General features: G+C 41.8%; 2 protein-coding genes across 4 annotated transcripts in view; one reads left to right on the top strand and one right to left on the bottom strand.

Moving 5' to 3' along the window:
* The window catches only part of LOC103466344 (cyclin-dependent kinase 17), a 33945-nt gene extending 23185 nt beyond the window's left edge, over nucleotides 1–10760 (top strand). Inside the window, exons 5-18 of one of the 3 annotated variants that reach the window (XM_008411855.2) lie at nucleotides 347–472; nucleotides 2218–2274; nucleotides 2566–2680; nucleotides 3811–3905; nucleotides 4107–4169; nucleotides 4459–4582; nucleotides 4771–4891; nucleotides 5826–5923; nucleotides 6111–6216; nucleotides 6695–6742; nucleotides 6974–7016; nucleotides 7457–7547; nucleotides 7676–7753; nucleotides 9658–10760. In XM_008411855.2, the coding sequence (XP_008410077.1) occupies nucleotides 347–472; nucleotides 2218–2274; nucleotides 2566–2680; nucleotides 3811–3905; nucleotides 4107–4169; nucleotides 4459–4582; nucleotides 4771–4891; nucleotides 5826–5923; nucleotides 6111–6216; nucleotides 6695–6742; nucleotides 6974–7016; nucleotides 7457–7547; nucleotides 7676–7753; nucleotides 9658–9695 (1203 nt within the window). In that variant the 3' untranslated portion in view covers nucleotides 9696–10760. Of the gene's footprint in view, nucleotides 1–346; nucleotides 473–2217; nucleotides 2275–2565; nucleotides 2681–3810; nucleotides 3906–4106; nucleotides 4170–4458; nucleotides 4583–4770; nucleotides 4892–5825; nucleotides 5924–6110; nucleotides 6217–6694; nucleotides 7017–7456; nucleotides 7548–7675; nucleotides 7754–9657 lie in introns of all 3 variants that reach the window. The other 2 variants (XM_008411856.2, XM_008411857.2) reach the window with 2 other exon arrangements.
* An 833-nt stretch (nucleotides 10761–11593) lies between these two features.
* On the bottom strand, nucleotides 11594–19877 carry LOC103466343 (ETS transcription factor ELK3). The gene is made up of 5 exons (XM_008411854.2): nucleotides 19572–19877; nucleotides 17132–17340; nucleotides 15882–16655; nucleotides 13029–13151; nucleotides 11594–12299 (listed from the first exon to the last, which is right to left on the bottom strand). The coding sequence occupies exons 2-5, from the start codon at nucleotides 17336–17338 to the stop codon at nucleotides 12201–12203; spliced, it is 1203 nt and encodes a 400-aa protein (XP_008410076.1). The 5' UTR covers nucleotides 17339–17340; nucleotides 19572–19877; the 3' UTR covers nucleotides 11594–12200.
* Between the last annotated feature and the right edge of the window lie 750 nt (nucleotides 19878–20627).

The following is a 20627-nucleotide window of genomic DNA, read 5'->3' as shown; positions in this document are numbered from 1 at the left end:
CATTGCTAAAATAAAAACAAAAAAAAACATTTTTGTGTGTATTCTAAAACTATAGCTGCTTACCTTTAACTTGAAGATTGTCGAGACGCTGGGCTTTCGCTTAAATATTCAAAAACATACAGTTTGTTAAGCTGCCTGCTGGAAGCTCTCTCTCACTGTTTTGTAGCCTGAATGAACAGGAGACGCACATCCACACAGTAGAAAATACTATTCTTTAAACTCCATTCTCACATCTCTGCATGTTGGGAGGAAAAATGTCTCTTCTGTGTTTCAGTCTGATAACTTTTGTTTCTCTTTACGTTTCCTAATGATCTGTTTCATATTTTCATCCGGGTTTTATTTGCAGGACTTGAACAAACGTCTGTCCCTGCCTGCCGACATCCGGATACCCGACGGCTACCTGCAGAAGCTGCAGCTGAGCAGCCCGGCCTTCGATCAGCCGCTGAGCCGACGCTCCCGCAGAGCATCGCTGGTGAGGAAGAGGAGGAGTTTTAATATCGGGTTTATTACGTTGTGGTCCAGAAAGGTCAAGTAGGAAGAGGCAGCAGCTCAAATCAGCTCCAGTTCTCAAACATCAGACACATTAAATAAGAAGTAGGGATCACAGGCGATGTGTCTTTTGGTCAGAAACGTCTTCATTTTTATTTACAATTGCAATTATTTGACTGGAACGTGCTTGGATTTTAATAGAGAGCCTGCGCTAACTATTGGATTATTTAGTAGCTGAAAAAGATCATTTAGATAAAAAAAAAATAGCATAAGCATTTCTCTCAAAGGTGTTAAAATTGAAGCTAAAAATCCAGATTCACTTCTGTAGAAAGCCTGCTCTGATTCCTTCAGACTTGCAAATTGAAGTCAAAGGTTCTTGTTTTTTATTTTTTTCCCCCTCAAGAATCTGACATTTTGTGACGTCAGCTTCTCTGAACCACATCCAGAGTAAATGCCGCTTTCTCTCTACGCAAATAAAACTTGAGAACAGCAGAGACGAGCGGTGTGAACAAGTTGTTTGGTCAGATGACGGATACAGTTTCTCCCTCCAACTGGAATCCCAACACGTTTGGCGAAAAGACGGTGATAAGATTTCTCCCAGGGCTTTTATGGGAGCAGTATTTCTGCATAACAATGAATCAAAGTTGAAGCTGCTGAAATGGTTGGTTCAGGCCAGGTATGTCGTCTGACTTGATATTTATTTAAAAAAAACAAACAAACAAAATGACCCTTAAGAGAAAATCCTCAACCAGGGAGGATTTCACCAAAACACACACACAAAAAAAAAGAAGTTTCATTAGAAGTTCAATTCCAGCTTTTCCCTCGCTCTTTCTAAATTCGCCTCTATTCAGGTAAATTTAGACATTTTAAAAAGCAATATTGGACCGGCTGAAAATGCACTTTCACAGGAAATCTCATAACTGTCGCCTCTTAAATCACACTCAACAAAATTGAGTTCCTTTTGCCAACGTCTGAGGTTGACGGCCTGTTCAATAGAAACGGAGCGGACGGGTTGCGGCGAGGCTGCTCCGTAATAAAGCCGACTGCGAGAGCCGTGTCTTATTTAAAAGCGGAAGTGAGAGAATCTGATCCTTCCAGCTTGTTGCCATGTGTTTTGTGAAACTTTATGACCAAGCTTCAGTAATTGGCTTGAGATTCTACTTTGAATTTGCATTGTTAAAAAAAGAAAGAAAGAAAAAAAAAAGCGGAACTGAGGAATACATAACCCTGTCTCCACCCGCCCAGTCGGCTTCATTAGCATACATGCTTCCATGCAGGGTTGTTTATAAATCTCTGAATGGCTTCAGTTGAGTGTTAGACTCCCTGACCTTTCAGCTCGGCAGGAGCTCTGGCCTCTGCAAAGGCGCCGCTCTCACATTCATGCATGAACCAGCCTCTGTTTTGAAAGAAATCTAGAGAATTTAAACGTTTCCTTCAGAAATCCACATTGATGTTTCTCCAGATTGAAGAAACGCCAACCTGCAGGTTGGAAAGCTCGTTATTTCTTAGCCTTCCTGTTTGCAAACTCATCCCAAAAGCCAAAAGCAAACTTTCTTTTGTCACAACTGATTAGTTCTGATTCGGTTTTGGGCGTTTGACCTCCTTATATCGCCCCTCGTCTCACGCTGCCAGGCAGTCGTAAGGATTCGTCGCCACGTCTGTTATTGTTGTCGCTGCTAATAAAGAGGCTTTGCACATTAATGTTGTTTGTCCTCTTCTTCCCTCCAGTCAGAAATCGGGTTCGGGAAGCTGGAGACGTACATCAAACTGGACAAACTGGGGGAGGTATGCGAGACGCCTCTCCTCTCGTCACCCGGGCGCAGACGATCTCGTTGTGACTGATAAAACCAACACAGTTCCCTCTTTTCATTCTTCCTTTCTTACTACTTTCTATATTATTTGCTGTTTTTTTTTGCTTGCTTAATCTCTCATTTAATACTTCCAAGATAAACGTAAAAGATATGAGAGCTGAAAAGCTGAACGTGTGGACAAATATAAAGCTTTTAACCTGATGCTGCTTCTGTCCAGCAGCTCTGAGGCATTTTTGTTCATCCTCCCTCTCCTCCTGCTCTCCAGGGAACGTATGCAACGGTTTTCAAGGGGAGGAGCAAGCTGACGGACAACCTGGTGGCGCTGAAGGAGATCAGACTGGAGCACGAGGAAGGGGCCCCGTGTACGGCTATCAGAGAAGGTAGGAAGAAGCCAAAGGCATTTTGCTGCACAGTAGCAAATTAAATGCTGAATGCGGCTTTAGATTTTAGACTTCTTAACCTACACACTAAAAGCTACGTTTGACAGGATGCAACCTCCCTAGAGTAAAGCACGGTGGAGGCAGCATGATGCTCTGGGGTTGCTTTTCTTCAGCAAGGAGATTTTTTATTTATTTTTTATTTTTTGGAAAAATATACCACAAATCATTTATTAGAGATTTATTTTTTCAGAGAAATCAGGTGTGTAGTGTGAGACATTTTGTGACGTTTTACTTTGTCCCTGCTGTAAACTGTAGAATATTATCACAATTTATTTTTAATGGTAATAAATGATGTATAATAGTGAACTGAAACTGTCTGTTTTAGTTAATTTTTTAATGGTAATGGAAAAAGTTTGAAAACTTACCTTGGAAATACTTGAAAAGTGCTTGAATTTTACTGTGGCAATAGGGTTCAGACCTTGCTAGTCGCTTATTTTAATGAAATCATTAAATCATGCTCATGTTGTATAATATTTCCTTCTTTTCTCTCTACCTCCCTTAAATTTAGAATCTTTTAGCATCTCTATCGCTAGGATCTAAATTAGGCGCTAGTCAAGTTTGAATGCATGGCGCCTGAAATATTACAGTCAACAAAATTATTGCGTCCTTTGCCTTTGTGATTTTGTAAACTGTTGAAACTACAACGGCTGTTGCAAGGGACCTTGTTGCATAGCTTTAATCATTAGTTTCAACATTACTTAGCAGCTTCTTCTACAAGCTTAGTCTGTGCACAATAAGCTGGGTGGAACTGCAAAGAAAACATTGCAAAAACTACATTTGTCCGTGTTTCGCATCAAGACAGTTTGCTGATTTACTTTAGCCTAGCACCTGCTCCCTGCGCAAAGATCCTCAGCAGAGGCAAGATGTGAGAATACCCACATATTTCTTTGGAAAAATTGTGAAAAGACTTGGTTGTTAAATTTAATCATCGCAATTTTAACCCTTATCAGTCTTAAAACCACAAAGAATGTCCATACTAGGTCAGAAATGACATTTAGTCATTTGCTCACTGTTTATTTTGCTTTTCTGGATGAGATCACATCCTCTTGTTTTCTCTTTTGTCGTCTTAGTGTCTCTACTGAAGGACCTGAAACACGCCAACATCGTCACATTGCACGACATCGTCCACACGGACAAGTCGCTCACCCTGGTCTTCGAATACCTGGTGAGGCTGCCTTCACCTTCGCTGTCACCTTGTTCTCGACTCGCACCTTCCTCGCATCGCGGATGCTTAAAATTTATGCATTCTGTAACGTTTATTATTCATGCCCTTATGCAGAGTCTGGGGGAGGCGGTTAGTTTACCAACTGTTGCAGTTCGTGAGCTCCTCACCTCTCCGCTCTAACGGCCTCGCTCTCTTTTCTAGGACAAAGACCTTAAGCAGTACATGGACGACTGCGGGAACATCCTGAGCATGCAGAACGTTAAGGTGAGCCTGCCGGCCCAGCTGCCTCAATGAACTGTCAAGATTGTTTTTTGTTTTTTTTCTCGTCTGTTGGTGTTGGTTTAAGAAACACTGCTTGTGTGCCCTCTGGTGGCAAAGTGTGGACACTGGAATGATCAGTGCAAAAATGTTAAGATTTTAATTTTCTGACCAAAGTCGGCAAAACTTAGATTGTTGGATGGAGCGGCAATTTACGACGCGCTCACAGGCTTTTTAATAGGACAATTTTCTGTGACGTATTTGTCTTATTAATCACAGAGGTTCCTTCCTGTAGATTTTTCTGTACCAGATCCTGAGAGGGTTGGCTTACTGTCACAGACGGAAAGTTCTCCACAGAGACCTGAAGCCCCAGAATCTGCTCATCAACGACAGAGGAGAGCTCAAACTGGCCGACTTCGGTGAGGTCCAACGCCGTAATCGCATCTTCTGTTTTTTTTTGTTTTTGTTTTTTTTTGTGTCTTTTTTATTATTGTGGAAAAAAAAATAACCCAAATCTCCACTGAACACTACCTGACTTTTTAATTGAGGAATTTTCTGTGTGGTTGTTCTGATTTATTTATTTTTTTTCTGAACGTGCTCTACACAGGCCTGGCGAGGGCCAAGTCCGTGCCCACTAAGACGTACTCCAACGAGGTGGTGACGCTTTGGTATCGGCCTCCGGACGTTCTGCTGGGCTCCTCAGAATACTCCACGCAGATAGACATGTGGTGAGTGGGCCTCGCTCTGCGGGGAGAGAGTCTTTACTTCCATATGTCAGCACTGTGGAGGAAAGGGCCCATAGATTTCTAAAACGGGGAGATTTCCCTGTAAACAGATTCGGTCTGGTCTGCGTGCAAACAGAGGTGTGATGCCTCTCATTTTATTGTTTTCTCATAAAAGTACTTGTAACTTTTGAACTTTGTCACATTTTATTACATTTGAACCACAAATTATAATGTGATATTTAATGCCCAACACAAATTAGAAAATGTTTGTGACATGTAACTTTTTTTTTTTTTTACTAAATCTGAAGAAAAGGAGTGAAAAGGTTGTTTTTTTTTTATATCCATTTGTGTTCAGCACCCATGAGGTAATACTTTAGTCTAAACCATACTCTTCCTGTAAGGTTTATTTGTGTGCCAGGCAGGTAAACGTTACTGTCAGGTCGCCACCACCATGTGGCACAGTAGCATAGTCGTGGTGAAAAGGTCTTAGTCAAAAGTTTCTGCCATGCTTAGTGCTTTGCATGGAAGCCAGAAATGAAGAATAATTTAGATAAAGGGGTTAAAGGTACTTCATATTGCTGCTAAATGTTTTTTTTGTATCGCTCTCTGGGCATGTGACTGGATTTCCACTGATAAACTGTTTTGTTTTAATCACTAAAATTGTTCTACAGCTCCTCCAGAGTTCCTATGGAAAGAGTCTTTTTTGGTTTGTTTTGTTTGTTTGTTTCTAACTTGACAAAACACGAAAAGGTTTAGAATACTTTTAAAGGCTAAAGAGTTCACAAACGCTTCAAGCGCTGCGTGAGTTTTATGAGTGACGGATTGAAAGCAGCCTTTGAATGCCCTGCTACAGGGAACCCGACACCAAACGTCGGTGAAAGTTGAACTCGGTCCTCTCTTGGTGACCCCCCCCTCCACCATCTGTCGACCTTTTCAGGGGAGTGGGCTGCATATTCTACGAGATGGCTGCCGGCAGGCCCCTGTTCCCCGGTTCCACGGTGGAGGACGAGCTGCATCTCATCTTCAGACTGTTAGGTCAGTGCTGCCCCCTGGTGACACGGGAAAAAAACAAGCAAACAAACTTTTTGAACATGAGCCTTTAATCGCATCAACCATGGCATGTAAACCCCTCCACCACACACACACACACACTTTAAGTGCATGAAAAAACTCCTCCAGCTGGCGCGGTGAAGCCTGACTGCGATTAAATGTCCCCACACAGGCACTCCTACAGAAGACAGCTGGCCTGGAATATCTTCCATCGATGAGTTCAGGTCCTACAAGTTCTCCAAGTACAAGCCACAGCCACTAATCAATCATGCTCCCAGGTAGGACAGATATTCATTCTCTGTTACACTGCAAAAAACACCAAATATTACCTTATTCCTGATCTAGTTTTAGTGCAAATACCTTGAATGCACTTGAAATAAGATGGACATACCTTGCAAGTGACTCCTCAGCAAGATGTAGGAGCTTGTTTTAAGTCAGTAATTCCTTAATATTGATGAAAAAAGTACTAGTCGTAAGTGAAATAATCTGCCAGTGGAACAAGACATTTTAATTTATGATACAGAACAAAAGTCAGATTATTTAATTTGTACTTTTTCATTCATATTTAAGGAATTATTGAGTTAAAGCAAACTCTTATTTCTTGCTGAAAAGTTACTTTTAAGTTAGTTTTGTCTTATTTCAAGATATTTGCGCTAGAGACCAGACCGAAGATACTTGGTAAGATTTGGTAAGATAAGAGGGTTTATTTTATTAAGAACCTTCACTCTGACATAACCTCCCGCTTATTTCTGCCAGTCCTCATACTGAAAGTGGGAACGAGCAAGTATTTGTCGTGATGCCCAGGTACAGCAGTAGAGCTCACCAAAAGCAGTTAAATGGTAGACGTTTGTGTGGCTGGGTTTGTTTAGCTAGGAGTGTGTGTGCTTTGTCACTTCCTGTAAGGAAATCCTGTGGAATAGTTGACTGTTTGGCCGAGTTTCCTTCCTTACAGCCGCCAGCATCTGTGAGTCACCCCACCTTACTGACCCCACTCCCCTCCTCTCTCCCATCCCCGCTCTCCCCCTTTCCATGCAGGCTGGATAACGATGGAATCGAACTGCTGTCTTCATTCCTAAAAGTGAGTCACTGGCTACCGGCCATAAATGGTGCAATGCTAACAGCAAAGCGGCTTACTGTTAGGATAATATTTTTGTTAAAATCACAACAAGTCACAAGTAACTTTTCAGTAGGAGATAGGAGTTTAAGTCAATAATTTCTTAATATTGTTGAAAAAGTATAAGTGAAATCATCTGCCAGTGGAACGACACATTTTTCCCAGACTTCACTTATAACTAGAATTTTTCATCAGTAATAAGTAATTATTGGCTTAAGACAAGCTTGTGTTTCTTGCTGAAAAGTTACTTCTAAGTTGGCTTAATTAAAGAGTACTAAGATGTTTGTAGTAGAAACCAGACAAAAAATATGTTGCGTTTTTTTTGTTTTTTTTTGCAGTGATTCTTGCTCTGTCTTAAGCTGTTCTTTAATAACTGTAAGCCAACCCTTTGTCCCAAATTTCAGTACGAGTCCAAAAAGAGGATCTCTGCCGATGAAGCAATGAGGCAGCCGTACTTCAGGACCCTGGGGCCGCGCGTGCACACGCTGCCAGAGAGTGAGTAATAGCATTGTGATGCAGAAATGCAGCCAGGGAGGTGCACGGCTCATGAGCTCTTCCAGAGAGCGGAGGGGATCAATCGGAGCTTTTATAGCGAAAGGTGACAGACTGTGTCTCCTCTGCAGACATGTCCATATTCACACTGAAGGAGGTGCAGCTGCAGCGAGACCCCGGCTACCGGAGCTCCTCGCATGCAGAATCAGGTGAGACGCTCAGAGGAGCCGTGGGATTCTGCCTGGCAGAAGTATTTATTTATTTATTTGTGAACTCTAATGTGTTTTATTTGGATTTTGAAGTAGAACATGGTACATGATTGTGAAGTGAGGACGATGGAATAAAGCTGTATTTTTTTTAATTAAAACGTTATTTTCAGTGAGGCATGTGTTTTTGCAGCCTGCAACAAGTTTACCTTCAGGAAGCAGCACTCTCTCTTCCCATCACAATACTTATTTGTGCATTCCCCACAGCATGACGCTGCCACCACCCTGTTTCACTTTAGGGATTTTACACCACAGATGGTTTTTAGCACAACCTTAAACTTCTCCACACTGTATTTCTTGGTCGTCGTGGTTCTCTTTGTTCTTTTACAGAACAGCTGTAATTATACTGACATTAAATTACACAAAATCTGACACAAATACCAGCATTTGTAGTTGCAAAATATGAAAAAGTTCAGCGGTGTGAACACTTTTGCAAGTTGTTTTGGTTCATATTTCATATCAGTCAATGGGAATCAGAGCCACAGTCACTGATGATGGTTTGCAATAGAATTTGTCTTTTTAAATTAAAACAAAATAAAAACATTTCTAGCATTTTATTACCAAACTACCACGATAAATGACCTAAAGTAAACTCTAAAGTGGTTTGTTTAGGGGAACCAACCTGCAAACTCACTTGCTATTCATTTATTTACTTACATAAAGCCTTAAAAATAAAAGCATTTAGGTTTCCAAGAAGGTATTGGCACAATAACAACTGTGACGAGTACTTGATAAGTGTTCCAGTACATTACATTGTATGAATGTAATAATTTCTAATTGGCATACAACTATAGTGGAAAAAAACACAACCACGATAGAGTTGTGCAGTTTAATATTATTTTGGTTGATATGGTTTTCAAGCAAAGCTCAGGTTCAGTTTCACATTCCTTACCGTGGTTCGATTAGCGCCTCACGTCCAATCAACAAGACACTTACTCTGCCTGACTAACAGGCCTGTAAAAGCAGCACATCATGTCCTGATCTGAAGAAATTCAAAGGCAGGAGGAAAAACAAACTCATTGACATCAAGTCTGAAAATGGCTACAAAGACATTTTAATGTTTTGGGACTCAAACTACCCTCTGGAGTCATTACCCACAAGTGGAGAAAAAGAACAGTGGTGAACCTTCCCAGCAGTGGCTGACTTAACAATATGAGTCAATGGGGGGATAAAAAAAACAACTAATTTGGGAGGTGACAAAAACCCAGAACATCTAACGTGTAAAATTAATATTTCATTTTAGATATCTGGAATATGTGACAAAAAAGTGAAAATAGATCAAATCTGTGAGGGTGTGAACTCTTCCGTCACATTTTTTCAAATATAAAGCTACTATTCTGATGTTATTTCTTTCCTCTTACTTTATGCAGTCTGCTAATATAATATTATTTAATGTAGAAGTAAATTGGAGTTGCTATCAGACTAATAATCAGTGGAGATCAATAATAACATTATGTTTCATCTTCCTGAAGGAATATCCTGTTTGTCAGTGGGACACTGCTAATCCTACTTGATTTATTTATATCCATTAATCCATAGCTACATATTGCAGCTAGAAAATGTAACTGTGAATTGGTCAACGGTGGTTATAAAAATCCCTGAGTCTCCAGCATGACCGCCGTGCGAAATGACTTCAAGCCCTAAACTGACTCATTACCCACAAACCTTTGCGTGTCCTAACAAGAAAATGCAACATGTTGCTTTGTTTTATCTTTACTCTGATTTTTTTTTTTTTTAATGAGTTTAGACACTCACCTGAAGGGAATCCAGCATCTGGCTTTAAAACCATTTATTTTAAATTGCAGAAACTGTGTTCTGATCTGTGTTTTTCCTCTTTTTTCCACCAGGCAATGGGAAGAACAGAAGACAAAGCATGCTGTTTTAAAAACTCTGGACCAGACTGTTGTTTTACTTTTTTTTGTTTTTTGATGAGAAGGACCTCCTTGCAGACAGATCAGTTCAAGATGGATGGAGGGATGGGGAGGAGTCGTACTGTGGACAGGTAGCTTTCCCCAGTATTTTGAGGGGGAGGAAGGAAGAGGAGTGATGAAGATGATTTAAACACATTCATCCATCCATCCATCCATCCTTCTCCCGGGTTTAGCCAAACCTGACTCCATTAAGAGACGTTTATTTACTGTACATTTATATTTATTGAATTTGCTGCTAAGTCAAACTACTGTTTAGAATTTAACTGGCTCAGTCACTTTAATGAATACATGCCATTTGTATAGATTTTTAACTTTTTTTGTTTTTCTTTTTTGGGCTTTGAAGTGATATATTTTTGAATTTTATTTTATTTTTTTAGTTTTCTTTTTTTTTTTTTGCTCACTGTTAACATGTTCACTCCACCTTGAAAGCTCCTTGTTGCGCTGTTTGCAGACGTAGCAATGTTTCTGTAGCAACTCAGAGGAAGGTCAAATGTTCTGTCTGTTATAAACGGTGCTGCATAAATCATCTGTGACCACTTGCTCTGAAGGCTTTCAAAGCCAGGTTTCATATGATAAGTGATGGCTTTCGTCCCGACTGGAAGATGATATCCGAGCTGCAAAGCGCAGGTTGCATCCTGGGAGGCTCTCAGTAATGACCAATGAGACAAAAGTAGGGATAGAGGAAATGCTAACAGGGGCATTACTGGAAGAATCCTCGTTGAAACACCTCAATGTTCTACTTTATTCTGGGGGACGTAATTTTTGTTTTCTTTCTCGGCTCCATCTATATGTTGCATGCCACAGCTAGTGAACTCCTGAAACAGGAAGATGCTATCTCTAGTTCTGCCTCCCCCTCAGTCTCATCGTTCGTCTGCCAGTGTTACAACAGATGTTTTGTATAATATTCTTTAACTTTATTTGTGAATAATGAATAACCGTGTGGGATTTTGTTGGAGATGACTCCCATTTTTGAGGGTTTTTTTCAGAGTAAAACAAATTAAATTTAAAGTTTAAACAAATGTTTTGTTTTTGTCTTTTATATCAGCTTCCGTTTCCCTGATTAGTGTTCATACCCCTTATAATTTCCCACCTTCCGCCATCTTACTTTGCCATTGCCTTCGTATGAAATTCCGCTAGCTTGAATCTCTCCTCGGCTCACTCTAAGCTTTTCTCCCAATGAGGTGGATTCTCTGATAGAATTTCAAGCTAGCCAATCAGCAAACAGTTGTGAGTAATGACGTCAATTTTCTTAGAATTGTACTCCACTTGTGGTTTTACTAATGGCGGCGGTGGATGTAAACGAAGCTGGTCGGTCCTCGATGGTCACATTCTTCAAATATTGAGTTACCTTGTTCGACTTTGTCCTTCCTCTTCGCAGTGGTGGACGGTTGTTTACAGCGCAGGCTATTTCCGGTAAGCTTCATAGCGTGGCGGCCAAACATTAGCAACTGGGTAAAATCCAGGAAGTAATCGCTTCTCAATAGCCGTCGAGGGTCCAGACACGCGCTGTACGAAGCAAAATGTAGAAAAAGGGGCTGAATTTAATTTTTTTACCAGGCTACCTTAAAGTAAGTAATGGGATTTTGTGTAATAGAACTACAAAGTCTGACATGCAATTTTTATTCTGACGCCCCGAGTAGAACCTAACACAAGCAGTTTGTTTCAGAACTTGATTAACTTAATCTCGGTCAGAAACTTGTTAGATTTATATTTAAAAAATAAAAAAAGGAAAAGTTGCAAACCATGTATCATTTTCCTTCCAATTCCTAATTATTGCTTAAAATCTCTAAGTAGCGCAAAGGGGAATGAATACTTTCAGAAGGCTGTTAAAATAATTTAAACTACATTTTCACGCATTCAATGCCTTATTTATTGGAAATGACATTTTCTACAATACAAAACATATACAGAATGCATAACTGTATGCCAAGTCCAGTATAAAAAAAGTACATTACTGTTACAAATTGTTTTATTGATCAGAAATCTCGTCTTCATTAAAAATATTTTGTAATAAAGTAAAAAAAAAAAAAGACAATAAGGCACAGCTGGTACTATCTGGAAAGCATAGTGCATACATTACATTACCACATTAGTGAAACCAGCAGTTTCACCTTGTAAAGAGGAGAAAAATAATGTTTGTACAAGATTAAAACAAAAACAAGTTTCTGCAGAGAATGAGGCTGTCCGTGGATAAAATGTGCTGTTCCTCTACCACAGACGTCTCTGACGTCCTGCTGTATGGCTTTTTACCAAGTGCTTTCAACAACTAGAATCTGGAGCAACTCGAGTGCAAAAAGGAGTGAGGTCATGTCTCTATTGTTTTTTTTTTTTTATATTTTTTTTATTTATTTTTTTAAATTGAAGCTGAATTTGAACATGAACTCGACCGCAGACGGACGACTGAGAAACTTTAAACGATGATGCTTGGAGTTTTTTTTTTTTCTTTCACAGTCCCTGGATCAGGATTTGTGGGTGGCGGGGGACAGGAGCAGGGAGGAGGGTGTTCCTTCCAGGTTTGGGAGGGGGACAGGCATGTGTCCGTTGATTAGGCTGGGGAACTGTGGAGAGAAGAGAGAGAGAGAAAAAGAGACGAGGCCGAGAGTTAGCGGGTAGCTGCTTTCCGGTAAGGAACTGCAGCATTGTCACTGCTCTGCTTTCCTGTTTTTTTTTTTGTTCCTCTTTAATTTTAATTCATTGTGCCTCTTCCTTTCTTCCTTCCTTCCTCCTCATCTCTGTAACCCAAATGCCCCACATCAGAATGAGGAGTCTGTGTATTATTTGTTCAAAGTGTAATATCTGCGTGTGCCTGAAGAGGTAGTGTCTTTAGTGTGTGTGTGTGTTTCATAAATGAGGAGCAGCTCTCAAACCAGTCCACCCTGTTCAGCCTGGCTCCCCTGGGCTCAAACAGGAAGTATTCACAGGATTTCCTCTCCCTCTCACAAGCTCTGAAACAGGACACTTCTGCAGGACCCGCTTCCAAAGTCTGAGCATGTCTCTCAACTCTAGGTGTGTGCCGCTTTACAAATAATAAAAAATAAAACGTACTGGAAATATTTATGAGCAAAGTTCTGCTGAAAAGCAAAATCTTGACCAACTTTTTTTTCTTTTTCTTTTTTTTGCAGAAGCACGTGTTTTACCAGTATGCCACTTCCTCCTTTGTCTTTTTTAAGAGCTTCCAGTAAACAATTACTCTCTGTGTTGCACCTTCTGTTGTTCTCTTCTGCTATTTTTGGCCCCTATTATCTTCCGCTTATCGGCGACACACCCACATGCGCCGCGGCTCTTACCTGGAAGAGGGAGCCGTGGCCCTGCAGCCGGGCTGGGCTGAGCGGGGCGACGGGGCTCAGGCTGCTCCAGAAGTGGATCCCCGACAGCAGCGGACTGTGAGCCAGCAGCAAACCCGACGGAGTCTGTGAGCAAGAAGTCCAAACGTATGAGGGAGGAGACGGGTAAATAAAAAAAAAAAAAGTTTTCCCCAAGACTGAAGGGAGAAACGAAGTTGGGAAAACGTGGCTCTGAGGGGTTTCAGTAATGTGAAACATGCTGAAACGGTAAATGGATGCGCTTTGGCGTTTGGAAAAACAAACTGAGGGAGCAGGAAGGAAGTCTGTGGTTTCTCCTCCTGAATACAGGGGGTTTTGGGGGGTAGTGGGGGGCATTGATCCTTAAGAGAGAAAACATATGAAATCAATTTCTACATCTATTCCCCTCCCCCCCTACACACACACACACACACACACACACTTCTCTCCCTGTGTCACCTCAGCGACGTGAGCCAGAGCTGCAGATGACGGACCCAGCCCTGCTCCCATTAATAATGGAATTATTGGAGCATATGGCATCACTTAGGGACCACCCCTCCACCCCCTCTGCTCTTTTACAGCCCCACTTGCTGAAGATTTCAGTAAACTGCCTGTTTTCCCTCTGATTTCTTCACCCATAAACAGACAGCAGCCTGGGAAAACTATTAATACCTTTCTTAATGTTGGTGTTGCGTGATCTGTTTAAAAAAAAGGCCTCCAAAGAAAATACTTTATTTAAAACGGATGATCAAAAATTAGCTGATGCAGAGCAGAGTCTGGATTTTTGCCACAATCCAAAAGTGTGCCACCTTAAACAAATATAGAGAATATGAGCATCAGAGAGTGACTTGTCGGGTCATGAGGCAGCTAATTTGGTAGGTTTCCATTATTTATGAGCTGAAAATGTGACTGATATTTGACTCAGAAACAGACCTGTTGCTACAAGGGCTCCTTACCTGTAGCACAGCTTTTTCTAAGAAGCATTACACATCTCTTTGAAAAAAAAAAAATAGAAAAAACATTTTTGATTTAACGCTCGTTAAATCAAAATGTGTTGGTGTAAACATTATGTCACTACGCAAAATTATTTCCCTTTTGTGCTGAAAAAAACAGGTTGTCAGAATATTCAATGAGACTCTTATTATTATTATTTTTAACTATAGGTGCACCGATTGCAATTTTCTGACCTGCCGATTCCGATTTAGGCCGATACCGATTTTTTTGTTGTCTGAAAAATCCTAAATATGGCTACAAATCAAACACAATAAATTTATAAAATACTTACTGAATGCCTTTTCTGACTAATCTTTAAAAGTAAATTTTAACCAATTTAATAACTTAAAAATCCCATTTAATTAAGTTACATTTTTAAAATTAGTTTGTATTTACTTAATAAATCACATTTATACCTACCTAGTCAATATTTTATGTTTAACTTTATAATACAAGTCATATTTAATCTACTTGATACATTTAAACATTTAATGAACTTGGGTTAACCTGCATAATAGTTTGATACATTTTATTTTACTTATTAATTGTATTTGATATATACTGCTCAAAAAAATAAAGGGAACACTTCAGTGTTCACTTAAATGTTAAAGTGTTCCTTTTATTTTTTTGAGCAGTGTATATTCAATAGCTTAAAACATTGTGTTACTTAAATTATGACATTCTGTAAGCAAAAAAAAATTGTTTCAATTTCTTTTATCTCTGTTCTGGAAACATCATATTTTCTACTGAGAGGTTTTAGCGACGAAAATACAACATCCCACAAAGAAGGAGCTAGTCACGGAGAAAGTAACAAGAACATTTTGATTTTAATTGCTTAGATTTACTGTAAGTCAAAACAGGATTATTGGTATAAAAATAAAAAAATTATTGTGATGAATGAGTGTAATCTGTATCTATTAAGGACTCTAAAAACGCTGCTAAGATCTGCTGCTCTCAGGGATTAATTGGTTGTAAATGCTTTCAGGTGGGTCCAACACTGTAAAATCTGACTTTTTTTCTTAGTCATTAAATGCATGAATACTAAGAACTCCCATAATCTTTGCTCTATAAACATAAAATGTACTATAATGGACTTTATGTTGGAGGAAAATCCCTTTGATAGTACAAGGTAATAATCTAGTAAATCCTGTCATTTTGTGCTAAATTCAAAATCTGCAGCATTTATTTTCTCTTCTAGGTCACTGAAAACTGGAATTAGCAGGGCGGACTTCAAAGAAAACCTGGAAATGGATATGAGCCAGGAAAAGTTTGATCAGAACATCCGTTCAGACGGGAACCGCTTTCTTGTGTTTTCGTGATTTATGAGTTGGACCGCTTTGGGCTGGAAGAAAGTGACAGAATCCGGTTTGACTACTGGTGAGCAGAGTGGGAAAGAGAAGGGTGTGGCAACATGTTGTGGCATGTTAGAGGTGAAGGTAGATTCAGAGAAGGTTCACCTCATACAACACTCAGCAGCCGCATCATCAAAACACCTTCCTGACTATGTTTAGCTTCGTCTAAAGTGACTGACAGGAAACGGGACCTTTGGTCTGGAATAATTTCGAGGGATTCGGTTTTGATCCGCGAACTGTTCTGTTTGCTTCACATGTCCGTGGGTTTAATGTTGTAGCTGCTTGTGTCACTTCTGTCTGAGCATTTGAACCCCATGAGGGTGGAAAACACCTTAGGAGTCTAACGTAACAGACTCAGGGCTTTCCCATCACTCCTAAGCCAGTGACTCGGGTTTGGAAACAAGGAAATGGTGTCGCTTTTTTTCCCCCACACATTGGGCTTCCTGATGGAACTTTTTAAGATCTGAGATAAGTTCTGAGATAAGTGCCTCACCTGTGCGGTGAAGAAGGCAGGAGTGAGGGAGCCGGACGGCAGCGCCGGGCTGTTGAGGGCGATGGAGCCGATGTCGCTCCCTGCCAGGAGCAGGGACGGGCTGGAGATCTCCAAAGCTTTGGGCTTTTTGCTTTTGGGTGGAAGTTCATCTCCTTGGTCCCCGCTGCTGTTGGTGGAGCTACTCCTCCCACTGCTGCTGCTCCTCTTCTCAGGAGGCTGCAGGGCTCGCTCCCTGTGCCCAGAGGAGAGATTGAGTGGCTGAGCATTCTGGTCCGAGTCCTCCGAGTCCTCTTCCTCGGCGGCGGGGCTCCAGCTTCGTCCGGGCTGGGTGTGCAGCGGGGAAGACGGAGAGTGGGAGTGCGAGGGGAGTCTGGATGCTCTTGGGGAGGCGTAGGATTCTGACTTGACGGAGGGAGGGGAGCTCCTCCCACCGGCGTTGGCACCGAAGCGGATGACGGAGCGTGGCTCGTCTTGGCGCTCGCGCAGGCTCCTCTGCAAGGAGCTAATTCTGAAGGACGAGTAGAGGCCCGAGTGGAGGTAGTCCCTTTGGCACTGCTGTGCCCCCAGGGCTGCGAGGGTCCTCCTTTGGACCTCTTCCTCGCTGTCCTCCTCCTCTTCCGTCTCCACGTCCAGCTCAGGCACGTCTCCCTCTTGGAGGGGAAACCTTCCAGAGGCTAAGCCCATCTCCACCGCCTGCGGATCCATCTTCAGGATCTCAGGGAAGGACACAAACTTATAGACAAACTTCTGGCCGATCACCTTTTTGATGATGTTCTGCAACACAAACATTAGCAACAATGAAGAAAAAGTGGCTGAAGTTTCATTACAGCGTCAACTGCATCAGTCGAAAGTCCGGTAGACTCGGTTCAATTGGTGACTAAGGGTGCATTTGCACAGAACGGGTTTTTCAAACGACTTAGATTGTTTTACACAGCGTAATGGGAAAGCGAAAATGTAAGAATTGCTGCAATTTTGGTTCCTAATTGAACCGGGTCTACTATCACGTGTGAAAACACCCTTATAGATGGACCAGATCTGCATCAGAGTTAGATGCATTCAAACGAATCAAACTTTCCAAGAGAACGAACTAGAGTTGGATTAAAGCAGACTAAACAGGAATGGTGTGAATGCACACTAAGAGGAAGTAGGAAGTAAAGAGTGTTTTCTAGAAACTATCGTCCTTTACTGCAATTTTCAGCTAATGGTAATAAAAAATCCTGCAGGGGAACAATTAGTCAGGCTGGAATAACCTTGTCATAGTAGTAGCGCAGGGCTCTGCTCAGCTTGTCGTAGTTCATGTTGGTCTTGTTCTTGCGCAGCCCCCACAGCTTAGCCACCTCCTCCGACTTGAGGAGCTTGAACTCGCCGTCCGTTGATGTCCAGCAGATCAGGTGCTTGTGGCTCTGGTCGAGCAGCAGCTGCAGCAGGAACTGCCACAGGGTGATGGCGCTGTCCATACCTGCAGCAAGCGGAAGGCAACACTTTCACTCACATCACTCTCACTTTCTGATTCAAATGTATTCCTGCCAACACGGCTTAGCCGCATGCAGACTGAATCTCGCGTGTGTGTCTGGGGCGAGGGGGGATGGCCCGTCTGAGTGCAGGCCGTCATGAATAGAACAGTGTGTGTAAAAGAATATGGTGTAATGTAGCAGCAGCAGCAGGGGAGAGAAAAAAAATACAAGCAGGAACAACAGCTCAAGCCAGAAATATGCTGCGGTTCAACCTGGCCCTCTCTCCACAGGAAGCATGACGGGCCCAGGGTGGGTTATTCCTTTAATGGAGGAATGTGCAGCCTCCGAGCTCCTGTCTGCCGACTAGCAGCTTTCTGTCCCCAACAACTCGACCGCATTAAAAATCCTGCATCCCTTTTTTACTTTTGTTTTGTTTTTGCTCTAGTTCTCACAAATAGTGGCACCAATGTGGAGCTCAAATGGCCAGTTTGTAAGCAGATAAGCAACAGAGGATCGATTGGGTTTGTATTACAGAGTAAATATGTTTATAAGAAAATAATAAACTGGCGTATTGATAAGGGATTGTGGCTGAAGTTATTTAAACTCAGCTGGGTAACGGTATGCATTTCAGGGTATTTTTTTTACCAGCTTTGCACGTTTAGAGACTGGAACTTTGATTAGGCCTTTCTAACACGTGAATGCGCTTCGACCTATAGACTGTTCCATTACAGCTATGGCTGGGTGTTTTGAGTCGCCCCCTGATGGATTTTGAACCTTTGTTCAGCCTTTCTCAATCTTCCCATCAACTCTAACCAGCTTCCCTATCCCTGCTGAGGAACGCCATTCACACAGCATGATGGTGCCACCACCATTTTTCACCGTGTGGATGGTGTTTGCTATAAGTAAATCAGTCTCACCTTTCTTCTCCTGGTCAATAGATTACTGACCACTTTAAAAATGAGAACCTTTCCACAGTTATATTCATTTAAGGTCCTTACAAAATGCACTGGAGTTTGTGGTTATAAGATGCCAAAATGCTAAAAAGGCACCGTTTACACAGATTGATTTAAAAAAAAAAAAAAATGCTATCTGATAAGCAACAAATGTAAAACTGTGACAAGAGAGAAGCTTTTTATTCACCGTCCAAAGAGGGCTGGGACCAGTTTTCCTACACAAGCTTTGCCCCAGAGTCTCCTGTCTGCCATGTGAAACCACAAACCTGTCAAAGTCAGGACTTCCTCCTATTCTACTTCCAAGGACAAATGGTGAGGTGAGGGGATCCCACAGCAGGGGTGCGTTTCCCCGATCCGGCCACACTTCCCACTCCAATCCCAGAGGGAGGAGGTCAAAAGATCACATCATTGTCCCGTCTCCTCAGGTCCACCCAGTGACCTGCTCTGAACCTGGACTTCACTGTGGCTGTTGGACAAAAAGTGAAGCTCGTTCGTTCAGAACCACCGAGGTGAAACGTCTAGGACAGAAGATCCTGCACTTCCTGTTGCACAAACCTCACAACATGACTGACACAGTGACCTATAAGAACTGTGCTAACCTAGAGCAAGTCTGGAGATCTGGAGACATGTTCCTGCTCTTTCTAGGAACATCTCTGCTGTTTTTTTTTTTTTGGGGGGTGGGGGGTGTGGGGGGTAAGGTGAGGTGAAGATGATTAGTCCTGCTGCTGATGCTCGGATGAAGAGGTCTTTCTCAGTGAACACAAAGCCACGCAGTGTGTTGGCTGAACGGAAACTCCTAATGAGATTAGATGGTGTATGCAGACATTACTTGGCCATGACCAAATCTGCTCTCTTCCTGTTCACAGTCGGTGGAAAAACTCAATAAGAAGCCCTCAAGAAAACTTCCCGGAGCGCTGTGGAGGTCTTTGGAGAGTTAAGTCCCGAGCTCCACTTTAGAGAGCCTCCAGAGGGTGTATGTATTCACCCACGGAGGTCTGCTTCATCCTCCTGCCCCACTGACTCATTTTCAAGATGTTGCTCGGACCGGAAGAAGGCACCGAGTCCGACTCGAATCTCTACTTTCACAGCCCGAAACTCTATAAAAGTACTTCTAAGGAAGTTCACCAAGAAGCAGAAGCTCGTAGTCGCGACACTTTCTAATAAAGTAGGTAATAAGCACCGCTGGTACTTCTCACTCTGCATTGTTCCTGTCTTTACAGACCTCCCGACAGCCAACAAAGACCCCTTTTGTGTCAAGAATCGCTAGTTTTGATTCACTTTACCTGCGATCTCCGGCTGGGTCTCTTCACTCCGCGAAACTTTACGTCGAAGACTGTGTGATCCCTTGTTTTTCCATGCTGACTCCTGGTCTGCACGGTTGTGCTGGACTGAAATCGGATCCTGGGCTTTTTCTTTTTCTGAGCAGGAAGTTGGAGCAGGCAGACGCAGAGCCGGCTGACTTCCTCTCCCCTACGATTCCCCAGGCAGTTAGCCGTCTGTGTAAACACACTTTTCCTCCCCTCCTCGACGGCCAGCAGTGGGCCTACTCTCTGTCGGCACACATGCTGGCGGAAACTCCTACCGTCCGTGAACTGACATCACCGGTAGCGTTGTGATGCCTTCAGGGGCGGCTCGTTGGCTTCAAACTCCCGCAGTTATAACGGGACAAAAATCTGGTGATTGTTTTTTTTTTTCTTAGTGTCAGAACTGAAGTAGGTAATGTAGCCAAACAATTTTACTCGGGTAAGAGTAAAAAGCAGCCATCCAAGAGGTGACTCATGAGTAGACAGAGAGAGACGGACAAAAACATAAAGGCTGTTTTATTTTTAAAACTATAATGAAAAGGTATTACACAAATAAATAACAGAATTGAAAATGAACAAATTTAAGCAGAAGAAATACTATTTTTTAATAACATAAAAACTGAAAATAACAGAGTTTGAAGACTGCAGTCTCACTTTAAGGTAAACTTGATATGTGTCAGATGCATTTTTGGTTAAAACATGATCGTTCTTCATTTAGTAGAGTTTTCACTGAAGTAAGAGTAGCAATACTTTGTAATATTATGAAAGCAAAAGTGAAAAGTTTGATATAAAACACTTCTCAAACAGGTTACTCAAGTAACCTGCCTCTGAAAAGCACTGTTCGTGGATTACCCTGACTACTCCCAACAAACCATTTATCTGTTTGTTTGTTTTTTTAACTTGTTTTGATCTGCTTTACTGTAAAGATGTTAATAGCATAAAGGCTTTAGGAAGGTGGTAGTTTTTAATACAAGGCTTGTTGCTCAGTGGGCACCACAAGTCAAAAAACAGTTACTGTTATGTGCAGAGGTGCAT

The sequence above is a fragment of the Poecilia reticulata genome, linkage group LG6, assembly GCF_000633615.1.
Source record: "Poecilia reticulata strain Guanapo linkage group LG6, Guppy_female_1.0+MT, whole genome shotgun sequence".
NCBI lineage: Eukaryota > Metazoa > Chordata > Actinopteri > Cyprinodontiformes > Poeciliidae > Poecilia > Poecilia reticulata.
The sequence above is the reverse complement of the archived record's forward strand: the minus strand, read 5'-3'. Positions and strand labels throughout refer to the sequence as shown.

Excerpts from the sequence above, each read along its gene's own strand:
- LOC103466343 (XM_008411854.2), bottom strand. The coding sequence starts at position 17,338 with ATGGACAGCGCCATCACCCTGTGGCAGTTCCTGCTGCAGCTGCTGCTC. Across the intron at positions 16,656-17,131 it reads TGCGCTACTACTATGACAAG|AACATCATCAAAAAGGTGAT; the intron begins GTTATTCCAGCC and ends TTTGTGTTGCAG. Across the intron at positions 12,300-13,028 it reads GCCACGGCTCCCTCTTCCAG|TTCCCCAGCCTAATCAACGG; the intron begins GTAAGAGCCGCG and ends TTCTCTCCACAG.